Below are 23,286 nucleotides of genomic sequence, written 5' to 3'. Positions count from 1 at the left end.
TGGCAGTCCACTCCAGTACTCCTGCCTGAAGAATCCCATGGACAGAGGAGCCTGGGGGGCTACAATCCTTACTGTCAAAAAGAGTCTGACACAGCCGAAGTGACTTAGCACGCATGCAATTTTTAAAATAATAATACTAATCCTAATGCCAACAACACAGCAATCATTTTATATTTTTTTAAACAGATCTTTTTTTCTTAGGGCATATTGCACTTGGGATACATCATTAAATTATTGAGTTTTTAAGTGATTTGAGGGAATTCTCTGCTGGTCCAGTGGTTAGGACTCAGAGCTTCCACTGCTGGGCGTCAGGTTCAAATCTGTGGTCAGGGAACTATGATCTGGCAAGCCATGGGGCATGGCCAAAAAAAAGTCATTTGGAACAGTTATTCTCTGTGTAGTTGAGCCACCAATTGGATACCCATTTAAGTTCTTTTGTTTCATTCTATTTCTGGTTTTAAGGGATTTATTTTTTCCCATTTAATTTTGTTTTATAATTAACTTAATTTTCAAAGTTCATAGTCATACTAAGGACAGTCATCATGTCAATACTTTGTCTTTTTTTTAAAGGGTGCAAAGAATGAAAATGAATGAAAGTAACTAAAATTCATGATTATATAGTCCTGACATATATTTACTGTATTTCTTAGAGAAATTATGCAAAAGTCACTAACCAGGATTTCCAACAAGTGTGATTCATGAACCACTCTGTAGGAAGTGATGTTAGATTTGGGATGGAGTGTGGGGATAGAATTTCATGGTTAATGTCTGAAAATTCTATATATTTTTAAGTTTAGTGATAACTTTTTTAAAATTTTTATTTATTTATTTTTGGCTACACTGGGTCTTTGCTGCTGCATTCAGGCTTTCTCTAGTCGTGCATCAGAGGCTACTGTCTAATTGCTGTGTGAGGGCTTCTCATTGCAGTGGCTTCTCTTATTGCAGATCAGGGGCTCTAGAGCCAGGCTTCAGTAGTTGTGGTGCATGGGCTTAGTTGCCCTGCAGCATGTAGTATCTTCCTGGATCAGGGACCGAAACAGTGTCCCTTACATTGCAAGGCAGATTCTCAACCACTGGACCACCAGCAAAACCCGAATTCTATATTCTTTTGGAGGTCATGATGTATAATAACATTGATGTATCAGTCAGTTCAGTCGCTCAGTTGTATCCGACTCTTTGTGACCCCATGGACTGTAGCACGCCAGGCTTCCAGGTCCATCACCAACTCCCAGAGCTTGTTCAAACTCATGTCCATTGAGTTGGTGATGCCATCCAACCGTCTCACCCTCTGTCATCCCCTTCTCCTCCTGCCTTCAGTCTTTCCCAGTATGAGGATCTTTCCCAATGAGTCAATTCTTTGTATCAGGTGGCCAAAGTATTGGAGCTTCAGCTTCAGCATCAGTCCTTCCAATGAATATTCAGGACTGATTTCCTTTACACTGATATATAATAACACACAAAAGCCTCTGAGAAAACCTGAAGTAAAGAATTCTTTTTAGATTTGTGTAACCCATTGTTTTCAAACTTATCTGTGTATCAAGAGATCGTCCTCATGCTATTAAAAATTATTTTATTAGTATTACCTCTTGGGCATGTTGCACTGCACTGCAAGTGGGATCTTAGTTTCCTGACCAAGGATGGAACCTACGCCCCCTGCAGTGGAAGCATGAAGGCTTAACCACTGGACCCCTAGGGAAGTTGTCTCATTCTCTTTTTCACCTTTTTTTTTCTTGACAGTAGTTATCCCACTGAATGATGTACTTTGTGAAATGTTGCTCTCAAGTTTTCTTGTGTGTCCAAAGGGGATAATAATACCTTTCTAATATCCTTTCAGGGTTATTGTAAGGATCCAGTGAATTGGGTATGAACAACTTTTAGCATATAAAAGAGGAGGCTATTTTGCCAATAGCTAGATGGAAATTTGGAGGTTCACTCTATGCTACTTAGGTGAACTTATCCCTGGGGGAGACAAAGGTATGATGAAAGTTGGAGATTTCAGATGAATGAAAAATGACATATAAGGGTCAACTGAGGAAGCTATACAGATAGAAAAAAAAAAATCTATTTCCAACAATGTGTGTGAGTGCTAAGTTGCTTCAGTCTAACTCTTTGCAACCACATGGACTGCAGCTGCCAGGTTTCTCTGTTCATGGGATTCCCCAGGCGAGAATACTGAAGTGGGTTGATGTGCCCTCCTCCAGGGGATCTTCCTGTCCCAGGGATCGAACCCAAATCTCCTGTGTCTCCTGCATTGCAGGTGGTTCTTTACCACTAGTGCCACCTGAACAGCTACGGTCAGGTGAATGATTTTCACCTAGAATCAGGGGAGTCCTGGGCCTGATATAGAAAAGGGCTTGTTTTCTTAATAGGTGGAAGTGATCTAGGGAAGGGACTAGAAAATTACTATAAAAGTATGACTTGTGTGAGAGAATTTGCTTACTCTGAATATTCAGAGTACCGTTGATAAGGTATGTACTAGTTTGTTAGGGCTGCCATAGGGAAAACCACAGTCTGGGTGGCCTAAACAACAGAAATGTGTATTCTCACACTCTGGAGGCTAGAAGTCTGAGATCAAGGTGTCAGCAGCATTGGTGTCTTTTGAGACTTCTCTCGTTGGCTTATAGACTACTATCTTCTCCATGTCTTCACATTATCCTCTTCATGTGGGCATGTCCACTGCCAAATTTCCTCAGTTTATAAGGACCCTACTAGTGACAGTGAATCCTATCGACCTCATCCCAAACGCATTTACTGAGTATTTGTTATGTATAGACACTGGAGATTCAGGAGTGACAGTATCTAGTGGAGGAAGGCAGTTATGCTCAGTGCTATATCACCAACTTGTACCGAGTGGAGGGAAAGAGCAGGAGTAGGTACATAGATGCATTGGTGGGGCAGTTCAGCTGTGAATTAGAAGTTTTGAAGTTCTTCCACAATTTATTCAATGAACATTTTAAGCACCAACTTTGCTCTGAATATTATACCAGAAGCTATCAAGTTGGGAGGAAGAAAGAAGAGACTGATACCAATTGTCATCGTTTGAAGATATATCTTTTATATATATATTGATATTTTTGAAATATCAATATGTGATCAAACCCTAGGCCCCTGCTTTAGAAGTGCAGAGTCTTGACAAGGAAGTCCCAACTGCCACAATTTTGACTTGAACCATTTCCTTTCTCGAGAGTCTTACTCCCATTCTCCTGGCCCAGGCCTTCTTTCAAAGCTCAGCTGACTTTTCTAGGGAAAGTGTTTCTTGATAATTTTTAGTTTACATGAATGTTCTTCTCTGAACTCCTACAGTACTTAATGCATATACCAGTAATTTGATACTTAGCATCTGTTCTATCCTTTTATGCTTTTCCAATGAGAATTAACATTTTTGAAGGCAGACACTTGACCATATTTCTTCATATTTCCAGGGCCAACGATCTTTAAAATATAGTAGGATAAAATTTTAGGTCTGGAAGTTTATCTAGCCCACTCACTCATTTAACAGGTGAAGAAAGCATGATCCAGAGAGTTGTTCAGAGCCACTTTGCTATAAAGCCATGTTGTTGTTGTTTAGTTGCTGTTGTGTCCGAATATTTGTGGCCCCATGGACTATAGACCACTAGGCTCCTCTGTCCATGGGATTTTCTCAGGCAAGAATATTGGAGTGGGTTGCCATTTCCTTCTCCAGGGGATCTTCCCAACCGAGGGATTGAACCTCCATCTCCTCCATTAGCGAGTGATTCTTTACCACTGAGCTATCAGGGAAGCCCCAGTATAAAGCCATAGCCAAAGCCAAAGCTGAAGCTCCAATACTTTGACCACCCGGCAAAGAGTGACTCACTGGGAAAGACCCTGATGTTGGGAAAGATTGAGGTCAGGAGGAGAAGGGGGCAACAGAGAACAGGGTGGTTGGATGGTATCACTGACTCAATGGACATGAGTTTGAGCAAACTCCAGAAGATACTGAAGGACAGAGAAGCCTGGCGTGCTGCAGTCCATGGAGTCGCAAAGAGTTGGCTGTGACTTAACCTTAGTGACTGAAGAACAAAAAGCCAAATACTTGCGGATACTGGGCTTCCCTAGTGGCTTACACTGTAAAGAATCTGCCTGCAGTGCAGGAGACCCAGGTTCAAGCTCCGGCAAGATCCCCTGGAGAAGTGAATGGCTACGCACTCCAGTATTCTTGCTTAGAGAATTCCACGTATAGAGGAGCCAGGCAGGCTATAGTTGATGGGGTTGCAGAGTCGTACCCGACTGAGCAACTAACACTTTCATGTTCATGGTGTGTGGTTACTTTCACGGATTATAGCGGGATTGGCTTTACAGAATGGCAGGATTCAGAAGGGGTATATGAGGGCATTCTCCGACCAAAGTAAGGGAATGTGGTTATTATTTGCAGGTTTGGGAATACTGCTGCTTGGGAATCCAAGCTGCTTGATGGGGAAGGTGTGATGGCAACTGGAGGGTAGAGCTCTTCTTTAGCACCCCCCACAGTTTCTTGAAGATGCCTGGAGTTCAGTACTACTAACTCCATGAAGTGGCTTCCCAGCTTAATACCTACTTCTCTGAAGGCATGCAGCCTGAAGAAAGTAAAACTCATTGGCTTTCTGGCTCCTCAAGGGCATAGGTCCAGAGGAAGATCTCCAGCTCGTTGGTGAGGACTAGCCATGGGCTGTCCACTGTGTGAAGCGCGCCAGGACGCTCCCCTAACAGGAATCCGTGGACTAAGCAGCCGCTCAGGCCTTGGCCACGATCCCAGGAAAGAAGAGCAAGGGGCTTTCCACCTGCCCCAAGCCTCACCCGGACACCAGGCCTCTCGGATTCCAGCGGCTCGTGCTCGCCTCCGAAGCCCGCCTTCTCCACTCCGCGCCTTTCCCCCGCCCCTCCCCACACGCTCGACGGGCTCGCTCCCGCTCCGGGCACGCGGACGGTGCGCGAGTACGCGGACGCGGAAGGAAGGCCGGCAGGGCTGTCCGCTGCGGGGGCGAGCGCGCAGGCGCCTTCCTGGAACCTGCTGCGGCGCGAATCCCTACGTTCGGAGAGCGGTGGGGTAAGAGGCCGGGTCCTTGGAATTCTGGGGTGCTCGGAGGGAGAAGGGCCTGGGGCTTGGCTGTCTGGCTCCCTGCTCCGCTCCGCTCCAGGGAAGGGAAGCCTCCTCTGTCCCGCCCGCAGGCTCGATTGGGGGTCGGCTGGGGGATGCGGTGATCATGGGCTGCCCTGGACTGGAAAGCTTGGCACCCTTGTTCCTGCGGTCCTGAGGGTCCGGCTCGCCGGAGAAAGGGGCAGACACACCAAGGAGGGGCCCTTTGGCGAGTCGTGCTCGCCTGGGATAGCATACTCCCTGGCTTTGCTGCTCACCTGGGGGAGGGACCTTTTCGGACCGAAAGGAACAAGTTTGGCCCTGGGACGTGGACGACAGACATTTTTTCTGCCGAGACGCACCCTCTGGGTAAAGTGGGACGGAAGAATTCTTTGCTGCCCGCGAGAATGGGTTAGGAAGCCACTCTACTTTTTTGTACAGAAAGGAAAAATAGTAAAATAAAACAAAAAACAAAAACAACCCTTTTTACTGTTCAAGGAGAACAGATCGGTTAGCAATCTCGTATGATAATATCTTTAACCACAAAGGACTCAGTACAATTAGGTACTTGCCTTCTTCACCCGAAGATCTCCATTCAGCAAATACTTTGAGTTACCTGCTCTGTGCCAGCCTTGTTCAATGAGCAGGGAACTGGGCAGCGGCTAAGATAGGAGGATCCCTGCTTGCTTGGAGCTTATATTCCAGTTGACAAATAAATGTTATTTCCTTTGTAACTTTTATTATAACATGTACAAGAAAATACTGTCCACAAATCATAACTAATTGATTTACCGTTAAGTAAACACATCTTTTAACAACCACTTAAATCAGGACACAACATGTGGGATCTAGTTCCCTGACCAGGGATTGAACCTGGGTCACTTGCATCTGGAGTGCAGAGTCTTAGCCACTGGACCACCAGGGAAGTCCTTGTTTGAGCCTTTTATAAAGAGTAACTCCTTTCTTCAGAAGAAGCTCATTTAATTTTTGGATAGCTCTAGTTGTTAGAAAAGTTTTCCTAACATTTAATCTAACACTGGTCATCAGGGTCATCTGGGTCCATCCAGAGCTGATCTATTATCTGTTGCCTCCCTTTCACTACTCAAGCAGTTTTTTGTTTTTTTGTGTGGTTTTTTTTTGACGTTTAAGTGCAAAACTTTGAATTTATTTTCCCTGTAATGATTTCTGGAGTTAGATTTGGCCCATCATAGATGTTGTCTAAATCTTTTTGGATATGATCCTTTCATCTGTCAGCAGTTCCACCATTGTGCGCTTAACAAACTTGATCAGGGAGTTTCCTGGTGGCCTAATGGTTAGGACTTTGGATTGCCCGGGTTCAGTCCCTGGTTGGGGAACTGAGATCCCATAAGTCCTGTGGTGAGGCCAAAAATCAAACAAAAACTTGATCAGCGTATTATTAGTTAAGCATTATTATTCTTTTTTTAAAGATCGTTATGATTATTAAGGGTCATTGATTGTCTTATTTTTGTTATTTAAATATGATCATCTGGAACTGTGGATAATTCATTTAACTTGGTTGTATTACTGATTGAAGTTTCCACAATGGAATATCAGTTAAGTTATGACTTTTTAAATCCAGGACTTAGCATTTGTAAATGCATTTGTAAAATCAATTTTAAACTTGATACCTCAGCAGAAAACAGTGTTGTGTTGCAATTCTGGAATATATAGTGCAACACGTTAAAGGGGCTTTTTGAGTTAGACTAGAAAAGGATTTGAAAAGTTTATAATGGCCCATAAACTGTGTGAAACCTGGAATCAACGTGAGAAACTGATTTAATTTTAATTTTTCCTCCTCCCTTGCCTCTGTGGTAGAATGTCTTGTGATCAATGAAATGATCAAAGGTGGATGCAGTAAGAGGGAGGAAAGAAAAAGGGAATTTGTATAAATAGAATTTGAACAATACATTCACATAGCCTTATTAAATGCTTCTAGTCATTCTAACTTATTGAGATGCTAGACTTATTAATTCTAGAGTTGTTCCTTGCTATTTTTAAGTAAGAAAAATACTTTTTTGACCTATAGGTAAAATGTGCCAATTTTCCCGTAAAATTTAGCACTGTATAGCTTGTGGGTTCTTAGTTCACTGACCAGGCTTTGAACTTGTACCCTTGGCAATGAAACCATGGAGCCCTCACCACTAGACCATGAGGGAATTCCCTTAATTAATTAATTGATTAATCTTTTGAGTATGAAACTGTTTTATTTTCTAATCTAGCAAGTCCTAGTTTTTCTAAATTTCCTTTATTTTATTTTTGGCCTCACCAAATAGCACATGGAATCTTAGTTCCCCAAGGACCAGGGATCAAACTTGAATTCCCTGCATTGGGAGCATGGACTTTTAACCACTGGACCACCAGGGAAGTCCTGAGGAGCTAACCTTTTGAGGTTCATTTCCTGACTGGAGGACTAAGGAATAAGGAACTTGAAATTATCCATTTTCCTTGACTGTCCCCTTCCCCCGTTTCTCCATCTTTCTCTTTGGTTTAATGTTTGTTGTTTGGGCACTATGCTCAGCTAAATCTTGGTATCTTTTTTTTTTTTTTCCCCTGCAGGCTACTTCTTCCTAGAGATAAAAATCAATATTTAACTGGAAACGAAGCATCAATTAAAATCCTCTCAAACTCCTAATTCCAAATAATTGATAATATTTCTCTGATCAAGAAAAGAAGTGATTCACTGCATGTTAAAAGTATTCCTGTGTTAGTATTCCTGTATTTTTTTCCTCTTCCTGAATTCGAAGAAAAAATATGGAGAAATGGTACTTGATGACAGCTGCAGTCTTACTAGGACTAACAGTACGGTGGACAGTTTCTCTTAATTCTTACTCAGGTAACACATTTTTCATTTAATAGGTGAATTTTTTTTGAATCTTTCTTTTTGTCTGTTTTTTGAGGTTTTTTGTTTTTGGTAATAATTTATAGTTTTCTGACCAAGACAGAGAAGAATTTCAGGTTATATTAGTGTAGTCAAGAAAAGGCTTTTAAACGTCTAATGCTAATAAACAGAATTTGTGTAAGAACTAAATAGAAGCACAGGCTTTGTAATATGAGAAAAGAAAGATGTATTCTAACTGGGAAGATGACAAATTGAGAAACAGTTATCTCTTAGCTGTTGAAGAGAGAAATGAGCTAGTACTTCAAAGGGGGAGCAGAATCAAAGAAGGATTTTGTTTGTTTAGGGTAGAGAAGGCTTGTGTATGCATGCTAAGTTGCTTCACTTGTGTCCGCCTCTTTGCAGTGCTATAGACTGTAGCCTGCCAGGCTCCTCTGTCCATAGGATTCTCCAGACAAAGATACTGGAATAGGTTGCCATGTCCTCCTCCAGGGAATCTTCCCGACCTAGGGATCAAACCCGAATCTGTTGTGTCTCCTGCAGTGGCAGGCAGGTTCTTTACCACTAATGCCACCTGGAAAGCTCAGGGTAGAGAAGGATATTACTACCTTGAAACGAAGAGAGCAGTGGAGAAAAAGATTGGGAATGATGTGAGAGAAATGGAGTGGGGGTGGGATTGATGGAGTCTGGTCCTGGAGATTGGGGGTGGGATTAAATTTAACCTTGTGAATATTTATTTGATACCTCTCCTATTCCAGGCACTATGCTAAGGGCTAGAAATTTAAGGTGAATATCTAATACTTAAGGGGGTTTCCATTTTAGTAGATAAGTAGTCACAGTCAGTTCAGTTCAGTTCAGTCGCTCAGTCGTGTCTGACTCTTTGCAACACCATAGTGGACTGCAGCACACCAGGCCTCCCTGTTCATCACCAACTCCCAGAGTTTACTCAAACTCATGTCCGTTGAGTTGGTGATGCCATCCAGCCATCTCATCCTCTGTCGTCCCCTTCTCCTCCTGCCTTCAGTCTTTCGCACCATCAGGGTCTTTTCAGATGAGTCAGTTCTTTGCATCAGGTGGCCAAAGTATTGGAATTTCAGCTTCAGGATCAGTCCTTCCAGTGAATACCCAGGACTGATTTCCTTTAGGATGGACTGGTATGATCTTGTAATCCAAGGGACTCAAGAGTCTTCGCCAACACCACAGTTCAAAAGCATCAATTCTTTGGCACTCACCTTTCTTTATAGTTCAACTCTCACATCCATACATGACTACTGAAAAAACTGTAGCCTTGACTAGCTGAACCTTTGTTGGCAAAGTAATGTCTCTGCTTTTTAATATGCTGTCTAGGTTGGTCAAAACTTTCCTTTCAAGGAGCAAACGTCTTTTAATTTCATGGCTGCAGTCACCATCTGCCGTGATTTTGGAGCCCCCCAAAATAAAGTCTGTCACTGTTTCCACTGTTTCCCCATCTATTTGCCATGAAGTGATGGGACCAGATGCCATGATCTTAGTTTTCTGAATGTTGAGCTTTAAGCCAACTTTCTCACTCTCCTCTTTCACTTTCATCAAGAAGCTCTTTAGTTCTTCGCTTTCTGCCATAAGGGTGGTGTCATCTGCATATCTGAGGTTATTGATATTTCTCCCGGCAGTTTTGATTCTAGCTTGTGCTTCATCCAGCCCATCATTTCTCATGACGTACTCTGCATATAAGTTAAATAAGCAGGGTGACAATACACAGCCTTGACATACTCCTTTTCCTATTTGGAACCAGTCTGTTGTTCCGTATCCAGTTCTAACTGTTGCTTCCTGACCTGCATACAGGTTTCTCAAGAGGCAGGTCAGGTGGTCTGGTATTCCCATCTCTTTAAGAATTTTCCAGTTTATTGTGATCCACACAGTCAAAGGCTTTGGCATAGTCAATAAAGCAGAAGTAGATGTTTTTCTGGAATTCTCTTGCTTTTTCGATGATCCAGTGGATGTTGGCAATTTGGTCTCTGGTTCCTCTGCCTTTTTCTAAAACCAGTATGAACATCTGGAATTTCATGGTTCACGGTGTTGAAGCCTGGCTTAGAGAATTTTGAGTCACAATACAATGTGATAATTAAATGTTGAAATATGTGTGAGTTTCAGTGTTAACATAAAAAATGATCAGGATGCATTGCAGAAAACTTTTCACAGGATGGCGTATGAATTCAAGGTTTGAAAGATAAGTTGGAATTTGCTACGCAAATAAAATGGGGAACGTATTCTAGTCAGAAGAAAATGTGCAGAGATATGGTAGGTGGCATGAGAGCATGGTTGTAAGTATTTGGTATTAGATAGCATAAAAAGACGGAGAAGGCAATGGCACCCCACTCCAGTACTCTTGCCTGGAAAATCCCATGGACAGAGGAGCTTGGTAGGCTGCAGTCCACTGGGTCGCTAGGAGTCGGACATGATTGAGCAACTTCATTTTCACTTTTCACTTTCATGCATTGGAGAAGGAAATGGCAACCCACTCTAGTGTTCTTGCCTGGAGAATCCCAGGGATGGGGGAGCCTGATGGGCTGCCGTCTATGGGATCACACAGAGTCGGAGACAACTGAAGTGACTGAGTAGCAGCAGCAGCAGCATAAAAAGAAGGAAAGAAAGGATAAGGAGGCATGGCTGGAGATTTGGCTATGTAGTTAGCTGTGTTTTAGAAAAATAACTTATTTTTCACTATTTTATTATTGTTATGAAAAATGATTGTAGGAAGAAAGTTGGATAAAGAGACAAATGAGACAATCATAATAATAGAGGTAGGAGTTAATATTTTATAAGTATTTACCAAATGCTAGACATTTCCTTAATATCACCACCACTGAAGATAGGTATTATTTCTAATTTAGAAATGGAAAATGAGACAACTGATAAATGACAACTGGAACGCAAATATATTTTGTTCCAGAGTCAGTGCTTTGACTCTGCCCTGTGGGGCTTAGTTCCCTAATACCAGGTATTGAATCTGAGCCACAGCAGTAAAAGTGCCAAGCCTTAATCACTGGACCATCAGGGAATTCCCCATATCTGTCTTTTTAAAAGTCAGATTGTTAAATTCCGGGATTTTAATTGGGAGTTATATACTATACCATTGATTAATTTGGGTGAATTGGCAATCATTAACATAGTAAGGCTTCTAATTCATTAAGATGGTGTATTTCTCCATTTATTTAAATCTTTAATGTTTTTCAACAAAATTTTATAGTTTTCTACATGAAAGTTTTACTCATCTTTTCTTAGGTGTATTGCTAGATATCTTATATATTTTTTCCCTCCCCATTGTAGATGGTATCTTTTTAAAAACTGCTTATCTAAATGCTTGTTCCAGGGGAATGAAAATGTGGTTGAGTTTTTAATATTTGGCAACCTTTCAAAAATTATAATTTACCTGAAGTATGTTTTGAAGTGAAGTGAAAGTTGCTCAGTCATGTCTGACTCTTTGTGACCCTGTGGACTATACAGTCCATGGAATTCTCTAAGCCAGAATGCTGGAGTGGCTAGCCTTTCCCTTCTCCAGGGGGTCTTCCCAACCTGGGGATCAAAGCCAGGCCTCCCACATTGCAGGCACATTCTTTACCTGCTTAGCCACAAGGGAAGACCATGTTTTGAAACTTCTGTGTAAGAAAAAGTGGTTTGTGAATTAGAGTATTATTTCCTCTTTTTTACTCTCTATCCTTTTTCTTTTAGTCTTGTCTTCTTAATTCTAGTAGTTTATTACAGTGTTGAATAGAAGTAATGATTCAGGCATCTTTAGCTGGTTCTTTAACAGGTGCACTTTTAATTTATCATTGAGTATGTTTTTGTTCTTTCTAGCATTGAACCAACCTTGCATTCCTGACATAACTCTATTTGTGATATAGTACCTTTTTCAAAAAGTATATTGCAGATTGGCTTACTAATTATTTATGATTTTATCATCCACGCTCACAAATAAAATTGGCTTGCAGTTTTACTTTTTGAAATTCCTTTGTCCAATTTGTTATCAACGATATGTTAGCCACATAAAATGAATTAGGGAGTATACCCTCTTTTCCTACAATCTGGAATAGTATTCAGAATTGAAATTGTTTGTGATCCATTTATTATTTTTTTGGTTGTGCCATGTGACTTGTAGGATCCTAGTTTCCTGACCAGGGGTTGAACCTGTGTCCCCTGCAGTGGAAGTGCAGTCCTGTGGAAACACCAGGGAAGTCCCATGGAATTGTTTGTAGTTTAAATGCTTGGTTAGAACTTGCTAACAAAATTATTTGGGCCTAAAACTCTATTTGTGGGAAAATATTCAGTGATTTAAATTCCTTAATGATTATAGAACACTTGGGCTTTCTGTTTCTTCTTGATTTATTTTATGATTTATATTTTTCTAAGAATTTGCCCATTTCAACTGAGTTTTAAAATGTGTTGTGAAAGTCGCTCAGTCGTATCTGATTCTTTGCAACCCCACGGACTATAATGGTCCATGGAATTCTCTCAGCCAGAATACTGGAGTGGATAGCCTTTCCCTTTTCCAGGGGATCTTCCCAATCCAGGGATTGAACTCAGGTCTCCCGCATAGCAGGTGATTCTTTACCAGCTGAGCCACAAGGGGAGCCCAAGAATACTGGAGTGGGTAGCCTGTTCCTTCTCCAGGGGATCTTCCTGACCGAGGAATCGAACTGGGGTCTCCTGCATTGCAGGTGGATTCTTTACCAACTGAGCTATCAGGGAAGCACCAAAAGGTGTTGTTAGGGAGGGATAAATTGGGAAACTGGGGTTGACATATACACTCTACTGTATATAAAAGAGAGAACTATTGAGGACCTACTCTATAGCTTAGGTAACTCTATTCAATACTCTGTAATAACCTATATGGAAAAAGAATCTAAAAAAGAGTGGATATTTATATATATGTACATATATATGGATATATATATATATGTATAACTGACTCACTCTCCTATACAACAGAAAGTAACACAACACGGTAAATCAACTATACTCTAATAAAAATTAAAATAAAAAATAAAATGTATTGACATAAATGACCATATTTTCTTACCTTTTATATCTTTGCTGTATAACTAGTTATGGTTCCTTTTTCATTTCAGATATGGTTTATGTTGATTCATTTTTGAAAATCAGCCTTACTAGACATTGATTGATTTTATTAGTGTTTTCAAAAAATTAATTTGAGCTTTCCTTATCCTCTCTGTAGTATGCTTGGCTTTATTCTTATATTAGCTGTTCAGCAGATGCTTTAGCTTATTAAGTTTCAGTCATTTCTTTCTAATTAAGTCATTTAGGCTATACATTTTCTTTCAAGTACCACCCTACAGTTAATATTTTCTATTACTTTCTATTGTGATTTTGCTTTGACTCATGAATAATTTGAAAGTATATTTAAAATTTTTTAAATATTTAGGCTTTAACAATGATCTCTTTGATATTTTAAATTTAATTGTATAGTAGAAAATAACAACAGAAAGTCTTTATGTATGGGACTAATTCTTTGAAATATGTTGAAACTTGGGCTAGTATGTGATCAATTTTTTGAAATGTTCTGTGTGTGCTTAATATGTATATATCCTCCAGTTCAATAATCTGCATATACCCATTTACTCAATATCAATTGTTTTGATGCAGTTTTTTTATATTCTTACTGATTCTTGCCAAATTGATCTATGAGATATTGAGAGAGTGGCAGTTTTTTTTGTAGTTTTGTCAATTTCCTTTTGAATATTCTGAATCCGTATAATTAGGTGATTTAGAATTTTTTTCCTTGTGAGTTGAATTTTACATCACTTTCATGTCCTTGTTTATTTACAGTAATGCTTTTGTCTTAAAGTCTGTTTTCTCTAAAATTAATACTGCTTTACTAGTTTTCTTTAGCTTATTTTTTGCTTGATATATCTTTTTCTATTTTTTTACCTTCTACCTCTGAATCCCTGTTATTCAAATCTGTCTAACCAATTCCCCTCCCTGATTCCATTTTGTCTCTCTTCCTGACTTGGAGGCTATACTTTATTTTGTCCTTTCAGAACTTACTTGATATTTTTCGTATACATATTTAGCTTAACAAAATCTGTAATGCTGTCTTGAACAAGGCTCCGGCCTTAGAAACGTTTTAACTATAGTTACAAATCTTTACTTCCTGCCTCAAATTAAAATGGTATTATTGCCTAAGATTTTATTTCTTTCATGATTTTAGGTGTTAGTCACTGTTGTTTTACATAATTAGTATTTACTTAGGTTTACCTTCATTTTCTTTGTCCGTCTTACATAGTACATCTTTCTTTGAGATCCTTTTCTTCCTGAAGTACATCTTCGGAAGAGTTTTTTTGAGAGTCTGTTGTTGGCAAACTCCATTTTTTAAAAAATTTTTATTTATTTATTTTTTTGCAAACTCCATTTTTGACTGAAAATGCCTTTATTTTCCTCTTTGTTATGAAGTTTTTATGTTATGTATTGACAGTTATTTTCTCTTAATATCAGTACTTAAAAAATCTTCTTTTATTGTTTTCTAGTTTCTGTTGCTGATGTTCAGACATCAGCTGTCATTTTAATTGTCTTTCCTTAGTTGATGATATGTCTTTTCTCTCTTGCTGCAGTTGCACTGTGGTATATCTCCATGTGAATATTAAAAAAATTTATCATCTTAGGATTTTTGATTTCTGTCTCTAGGGAGTGGTACCTTCTGTTTCTTTAGAAAATGCTCAGCCATTGTCCCTTCTCATTCTTTTTCTTTCTTGTAGAACTCTGGTAGAAATAGGTTATATCTTTGTTCTTTTGATCCTTCAACAGATATGCCTTGGACACTCTGTGCCAAGTGTGGGTGGTATAGCAGAGAATAATTTTGTTATCTCTTCAAATACTACTTCTCTCATTTCTAATCTCCTTGTGCAAAGTTTTATTAGATATATGTTGGGTCTTTTCATTCTTTCCTCTACTTTATAATTGCTTTTATTTTGCACCTTATAGTTTCTTCATACTGCTTTCTTTACAATCCTCAGATCTGTCTTCCTGTTCATTACTTTTCTAATTGTGTTTGATCTCTTTTTTTACTTGTCCTTTGAGTTTTCAGATTTCAGCTATTATGTTTTTAATTTCCACAACTTCTACTTGTTTCCTATTTGGATCTTCTTGATCCAGATGATCTTTCTGATCATCTCTTGTTCTTCAGCATACTCTCAGTGTGTTCTGTTTTGTCTTTAAATATACTAACCATGCTTATTTTATATTACCTATCAGAAAATTCTGATATCTGACTTCATAATTTGTTTCTGATGAGTCTTGCTCACAGTGTTTTGTTTCTTCATGATGTTAGTGATTTTTTAAAATTGTGAGCTCATATTACCTAGTACTTATATCTTGTGGAAATTCTTTGAGGTCTGAGTTTACTGTGTATTTTTTCACAGAGGGTTTGTGTTGCCTCCTGCCAGGTACCTGGGCACATTTAACAAGTCAAACCAGATTCTCATCTCAAGATTTCTTTGGCATATACTTCATATGAATTCAGGTCCCAAACAGGGTGAGTGTCGGCATATGGTTAGGAATTTTGGGGAGACCTCTTTTTTCATGTACTACTGAGAGCCAACCTAGAGATAAATATTATCTTCACCATCTCGTCAAAGGTTTTGTGTTTATCCTAGTAGAGATTTTTCTGACACTGATTTCCTGTCTGTTCAAGTACAAAGCTTTGCCTCCTTACTCATGATATTGAGCTGGTCAGTACCTTGTGTAGCAGCCACTTAAAGATCTTTGGATACCCTCAGGACAAATGCTTACTCTTCTGGGTCTACCCTTTTTTTTGTTTGTTTGTTTCTGGACTCTAAAGAATTCTCTTATTTCGCTGCTAATTCAGCTATACATTAAAATTGTATATGCATAACATATAAAATAAATACTTAAAAAATATGTACTTTTCCTGTACTGGAGGTGCTTTTCTGACCTTCTGTGTCTTCCATGTTGCAGGAAACTAGTTTCATCTGTATTTTTTAAAGAACCACAGGTTATTTTGATGTTTACAAAAGGTTGATACAGATGACGGTTGAAGCCACAGAGTTAGGAGTGTGTGTATTGTGAAAACAGATTTAACCTCTGAGAAAACAGACTTAACCGTGGAGAAAGGGGAATGATTAAGGATGACTGAGAAGAAACGATGTAGGATTAGAGCCTAGAGGAGTTACTATCCTGGAAGCCAGGAAATCAAGGAATTTTAAGAAATAAGGACTAGCTAACTGTCAAATTCTTGACATGTCAAATAGAATGAAAATTTAAAATAGAGGATCATGAGGAGGCCATTGTGAGCCTCCTAATTATCATACCATAAATGACTAAGTGGGAATTAATAAGTAGACTTAGCAGCTTTTAGGAACTTTGTTAGTGAATGAACGGAAGGAGGGAGTTACTTGGTAGCTGGAATGGGTTATGGAGGGCTAAGGAAAAACTCAATTAAAAGTTGTCTTTGGAAATATGTAAGACAAATATCATGTGATATCATATATATGTGGAATCAAAATGGACTTATTTAAAAACTCACAGACTCGCAGACACAGAAAACAAATTTTCAGTTACCAAAGGGGCAAGGGTGGGAGGGATACTCAGAAGGTTGGGAATAACATATATATACTACTATATATAAAATAGATAATCAATAAGGACATACTTTATAGCACAGGAAATTATGTTCAATATCTTGAATAAGCTATAAGGGAAAAGAATCTGAAAAAGTAGATATACTTGTATGTTTAACTGAATCTCTTTGTTGTACACCTGAAACTAACACAACATTGTAAATCAACTATACTTCAAAAAAAGTTAAACCTTCCTCTTAAACTGTCTTCTAAGAAAGTCAACAGGACAAGAGTACTTTTGGATTACTCTGTAAGAAGAGTATTGTTACTGTACATGGAAATGTTTGTAGCATCTTTTGTAGGTGGTTGTTACATTTTATTTTTTAGTCATTTTTCAGATGAGAAAAATAGAAATGCCAAAATGGTTACTCTGTCAGAGTTCCCAACTCTGTCGTAAAGAGTGTTAACACCATTCGCATGTGACAAACTTCTGTATCATAGGAGATTGGGAGGATTACTTAAAGAGCGCAACATCTGTGTTTCTGTTGAGATTTTTTTCCCCTCTATAATTGAAATACTTTTTGATTATAGTTTGCTTTTAACGTGCTTATTTTAGTTTGCTTTTCATTTTGCTTAAGATCGTAATTAGGAAACAGTGGAGTGAGGAAGCTCAGGTGAGATTGCTTAGTATTAGTTCATTATTTCTTCTTTGGAGATGCACATACTGTATAGTTTCTCTCCGCTTACCCATTGTTATTTGTAATGTTTCTTCTCACTCACTGGGAGCATATAAAAGGGGAATTATTAGGGAAAATTTTAGCCATATTCTCTTCCCTTAGAATGTTTAAAATTTCAATGTAAAGGCAATTAGTATATATTGTTATCAAAGAAACTACTTGTTTTTTAAATTCTAACATAATTCTGAACAATTCAGCAATTAATAAAACGAACATTTAACCGGCGCTTAAGCTCATTTTCCTAAGAATGAGACAAAATTGGAGTTTTGTAAATGTACATTAATATGTTTTCTTTATGTAATTCTGAATCTCATGTAAATGAATTTGTAGAATTAATCACAGTAGAAGGAATCCTTTTTGCCCTTCCCAAGTGAGGCTCCCTTAGGTGCAGTTGGGTTGTCCTTCTGGGTTGCTTTAAGGGCACTTTAGCAGTTTTAAAAACTTAAGTACTAATTTCATAGCCAGTGTCAGCTGAATTTATTGAAGTAGGTCAGACTCTGGATAGAAACTTGTTTCTCAACCCTAAAGAGAGTCATTATCCATTCTTCTATTTGTTAGAGAATGGTAATAAATTCCTCCACATTGACCACAAGTCTAGAGCAATTTAAGAAAATCTAGATAGTTGGATTTTTTCAGGTATAGAAAATTACTTAAGATGCTCTATGACTTTTATTATCCCAGTAGACCAAAAAACAAAGAAAAACAAAAGAAACAATAAAAATCAATTCCTATCTTCCCATAGACAGTAGCTGTATGCTTAAAAAGAAACATACCCACCAGCGTACATACGTACATCTGTAAAATGCACATGCAAGGATGCAGTTAATTCATTGGGGAATTATTTTCCTCTTTTTAAAAAATTGTAGGTTAATTTCCCATTCTGTTCAGTTAACGGAGCAAGTTTTAATTGAAAGTATATACTGTGTGTTTCAAAATATGTTTCCTTTGAACTCTGGAAAAATCACATTCTGTGTCCATTGGCTAAAATTCTCACTTGGGTTGCTGTTAGAAAATAGTATAATCATGTGACAAAATATATGATACTGAAAACATAAGTATCATGAGAAGTCAATTTTTTTCCTTTTTAAAAACCTGCTTTACTTAGGGTTTGATTTCTGCTTTTTTAATATGCCGTTTGTTAAACAAAAGGAGATACTGCTCTGAGATACTGTGGTAACAGGTTTTCAATTCACTAAACAATTGATAGACTTCGTTTGGTGTTTATTTTTTGTAATGTCTCTTGTCTTCTATTTCTTACTCAAGTCATGATTTTATATGTATTCAAATCATTTATTCTTTGACAAGGACTCAGGCACTAAGATTAAACGGCCATGAGTTTGAATGTTACTGTGTCTCACTGACTGTGTGACGCACAAGTTATTTAAAATTTCAGAGTTTTAGTCTCCTCATCAGTAAAATGCTGATAAAATCATAGGTTGAGGATCAAATGAGTTACATCTAAAGTTCTTGGCACTTTATTTTGCTCTTAAGTACTTAAAAATGTTTTCACTACTGAAGTTGCTAATAATTCTTTTTCTGTAATCACACTGAGAATCCCTGGCCTCATGTAAGGAAAAATAAGTATTTCACCACTTGTTTGAATAATAAAATAATAATATAGAGGTTTGATGAGTAATGCTTAAAATATATTGTTGTTGTTGTTCAGTCACCAAATCATGTCCAACTCTGCGACCCCAAGGACTGCAGCACGCCAGGCTTCCCTGTCCTTTACTCTGTCCTGGAGTTTGCTCAGATTCATGTCTATTGAGTCAGTGATGCTATCTAACCATATTATATAAGTATGATGTCTATAGTTTGCCCTTCTGAGAAGTCAATGATTAATGATCAGCATGCTTTTAATTTATAAAGAAAGGTTTTGTGGCAAATTTGGCAGTTGAGATGGTTCCTAAACATTGGATGTGAGTTGGTACAAGAGTTATATGAATAGGGAGAGGGAGTAAGCAGCATGAACGGAGGCTTGGAATTTCAAAGTGTCAGATTGTAACTGAAAGATGTTTTGAGGCAGGAACCAATACATGGGCGTTGTGTTAAGTAGCCTTGGCATAATTATTGGTCTGCCGTCACAGACTGCTTAGCGTTGCACGTTTGGTAAGTGGAAAACCAGAGACTCAAAAATTCAGATCTTTTTTAACTTAAAATCCTTGTTATATCATGTTGATAATATTGACATCCTTGCTACATCGTCATTCACAGAGAATCTGCTAGGTGCAATTACATTCTGAGAAAGCAAAAATGAAGACATAGTACTTTCCAAGAGAGAGACAGGGGTAGGTTTTTGTGTGTGTATCCATGTGTCTGTACTGTGGGCAGTTCTTCGTGGCAGTCACTCACTGTGTATACTTTTTGGAGATGTTAGTCTGCTTTCCCCATGATTATCTCATATAGGGCGTATCTCCTTGGTGGAGATGCTAGCATTTAGGGAATAGTGGTATAATATGGCTATTAAAATGCAAAAAATCTACTTAATGTTGTGTTTCAAAGCTAGAGAACATCTGGGTTAGAGTAAAAAGTGATAATATGTCATTCACCAATGTGGTACACCTTCCCAATGGATTAATGAATATATGACTACATGTGATTTTTTTACTTGCTGATTGAGAACCTTTATACTGTACCTATTCGGGCTTTCTCACAAAATTTTGTAATCAACTGCCAACTAAATAGTGGTTGTTTACTATTTACTAAGTGGAACTACCTTTATGTCATGTAAAATGATTTAAGGTTAACAACCTAGTTGTTGAGGCACCAACTTAACCAAGTTGTGAGGCAATACACAGTAGGAGCTAGGAAAAGAATTACCGAGCCGGTCTGCCTGGGTTCCAGTCCAGACTCTGCTACTCATTACCTCGGTGACCCTTGTTTCCAGTTTGCCAGCTATAAACTGGGGATGATAATAATCCCTACTTCATTGTTGTATTTGGCATGTGGTAGACCCTGTCTATTGTTAGTTATTAAAGATCCATTATCCCTTATTTGCAATTTAGAAGTAAACTATAAACTGGCAGTTTTTAATATAATTCATTTGACATCAAACCCTGACCTAATCAATGTCTTTGGTTTTTGGTTCTATACTTGACCTTAAGTTATTTATAGTTAGTTTGTAAAAGCTCTTTGTAAAAATATATAGACATATGTTATTACAATTGTTTTATGATACTTATTGGACAGTATAGTTTATAGTGTTTCTCATGAAATAAAAATAAACTTGGATATCTTGTGGTTAGTATTATCAACTCGTTAATTAAAAGCTAAGTAAAGGATTTCCCCTGGTGGTCTAGTGGTCAAGACTGGGTGCTTCTAGTGCATAGGGTGTGGGTTCCATCCCTGGTCAGAGAACTAAGATCCCACAAGCTGCATGGCATGGCCAAAAAAAAAAAAAAATTAAAAGAAACCTAGTTAGTGTTGATATTTATTGAGTGTTTATGCATACCAGGTACTACACAGAGCATTTGATGTTCATTATCTTCTTTATTTCAACAGTCCTTTAGGTGTGATAGTATTGATTCTGCTTTTAGTGTGCTGAGGCTGAGAGAGCGAAGGTCATTTGCTCGGGGTCACAGTGTCACTCAGCGTGCTAGCAGGGCTAGAATTCAGACCTCTTCTCTGACCTTTGAGGTCACTTCTGTGTCCTTCCATCTGTACTATCTTTATAGTTTAGAAAATTTTCATGAGGAAATAAAGTCACTAGTACATTATATATATATATTTTAAGATTCTTTGCTTTATAGAATTTTTTGCCATTTAAGAAAAATACTGAGTCTTTCAGTGAACTGGAGTTAACAAAATTCCAATTTACATGCAGCTTTGGGAAATTTATATTGATTGTGTTAAGAGAGGTACTGATATAATCTAAATACTGGGGAGGGGAGTTGAAAATAAACAAAAATTGGCTTTCTTTTAAACAGAAAATGCTAATTTAAAGAGCTTATGTAGCTGACAGTGGGACAGGACGTTCTGTTTTGTTTCTTAGGGCAGAGGAAGGCAGTGGCTCTCACACGGTGAGTGCTCTGCAGTGAACATCTACTGGTCCCCACTCAGCTTCATATGCTCCCCTAACATTATCTCAGTTGTCACCTCAGTATCTGCCCTTCCTCATTCTTTGAATGTGATCGCCGTAAGACAATGATAAATAAAGTATAAATTTATTTTGCTTTTTTTTTCCTTATTATTTTAGGTGCTGGAAAGCCCCCTATGTTTGGTGATTATGAAGCTCAGAGACACTGGCAAGAGATTACTTTTAATTTACCCATCAAACAATGGTATGGATAATTTTAACTTGATTTTATTGTTTATCAGTCAGTTAATACAGATTATTTGAAGTTACTTAAAAGGAAAATACACTGTTTCTTCATCTTTAGCATCCTCTCTTCCTATTTATTGAAGTCACATGTGTTATCCTGTATATTGTCAGCTCATTTTGGAATTTTATCCTCCTGAAAGTTACCATATACTCAGCTACCAGCTGGAATATGATACTAAACTAGAACTTTAAGGATAGGACACTGTATGCCATGAAAGCTCCTCAGGATATAAACTGTGAAAGTTTATGGACTAAGAGTATTTCTTTTGGCGGTTTCTCAAAGTTTCTTTGTTAGGAGCCTATGAGATGTAAAGAGGCAGTAGCTTAGTGATGAAGAGTGTAGATGTTCGAGTCAGACTGCATGTGTATGTGTGTGTATCAGTGTTCAGACAGAGACTGTATTCTTTACTGGCAGTGTGAGCTTTGGCAAGTTATTTAACTGTCTCTGCCAGTTTTATCACTCATAGAATAGAAATAATAGAATACATATTTCACTGGGTTATTGTGAAGATTGAATAAAATGATTCACTTAAAGCACTTACACCAGTGCCTGAAGTGTAATGAGCTCTCAATAAATGTTAGCTGTAGTTATGTCTTCAAAAAATCTAGGCATTGCCATTTTTGTTGAACATGTTCTGATAATTGATGACAGTATTCTTTTTTACTTATTATGTGCCTGGTAGATTATTTGATTAAACCTGGTTATACAGACTGTTTATATCATTCTCTTGATTGCTTTAGTCACTGCTTTTATTTAACTCCTTATGAAAGAGAGTTATATATAAGAACTTCACATTGAACTCTCTATTAATAGGTTGGCTCTATCTACTCCAAATTTGGAGAATTTATAATACAGATCAGCTAAATATTTGATATTCTTTTTTTTTTTTTGATAGATGTGTGCATATTTGTTTTTTGGTTATTTTTGACCTCACTGCACAGCTTGTAGGATCTTAGTTCCCTGGCCAGGGATTGAATCAGAGGCCATGGCAGTGAAAGCACCAAGTTTTAATGCTTAAATGGTGTGATTTCTTTTTTTTTGTAGTTTGAAGTTTATTGTTAAATCATTCCTAATGACTGTCATTGAAAAAGATATATCTCAATGACACAGTTTACAAAACAGAAAATATATACTTGGGACAGGTTCACTATTTTCAACAGTGAATATAAATCTGTATTGGAAATAACATTTCTAATATTTTGAATTGTCTAATTTTGTCAAATTTTATTAGTTTGCCATTTTTGTTACCTAGTAATGTGACTGAAAGAATGGTTTCTTATTTTTTAACTTCACTTTTCCAAGTGTGAAGTCTTTCTGTCTTCATCTAGAAAGTTATAGTCAAAACTTTCAAGTTGTCTGAAATATGAAATCAGAATCTATCAGGTAAAGTTTTAAAATGTCAGTTTTATAATTCTAAATTTTAAAACTTGATTTATTCCATTTCATTATACATAGTTGAAAGTTATAGAGGAAAACAACTTTTTTCTTTAAATGACAATTTTTATAATTTTTATAAACCCCAAGATCACATGGCTGCCAAGACTACCAGCACTGTGACTTTGTACAACCAGCCAGGAATAATAGGAATACCTTATTTTCTATGTCTCTTTTTGTTGTGGAGCAAAATCTTTTCCACCCTTAAAGCAATCATTAATAGAAATGCCTGGCTCAGTGCAGGCAGTGTTGCTTTTTAAAACAACATCATAGTTTTATAGGTGAGGAATTG

At 37.8% G+C, this 23,286-nt stretch overlaps 1 protein-coding gene and 1 non-coding gene across 2 annotated transcripts in view; one reads left to right on the top strand and one right to left on the bottom strand.

Moving 5' to 3' along the window:
* The first annotated feature begins 4,928 nt into the window (after nt 1–4,928).
* The window catches only part of ALG6 (ALG6 alpha-1,3-glucosyltransferase), a 53,384-nt gene continuing 35,026 nt past the window's right edge, over nt 4,929–23,286 (top strand). Inside the window, 3 exon segments of the mRNA XM_065911731.1 lie at nt 4,929–5,044; nt 7,652–7,928; nt 21,434–21,518. Coding sequence (XP_065767803.1) covers nt 7,847–7,928; nt 21,434–21,518 — 167 coding nt within the window. The 5' untranslated portion in view covers nt 4,929–5,044; nt 7,652–7,846.
* TRNAW-CCA (transfer RNA tryptophan (anticodon CCA)) lies at nt 5,927–5,999 on the bottom strand. Its single transcript has one exon. It is a non-coding gene; the product is annotated as a tRNA-Trp (tRNA).

Source organism: Muntiacus reevesi, chromosome 1, assembly GCF_963930625.1.
Source record: "Muntiacus reevesi chromosome 1, mMunRee1.1, whole genome shotgun sequence".
Lineage (NCBI taxonomy): Eukaryota > Metazoa > Chordata > Mammalia > Artiodactyla > Cervidae > Muntiacus > Muntiacus reevesi.
Note: the sequence above shows the minus strand (reverse complement) of the source record. Positions and strands in the feature narration are given on the sequence as shown.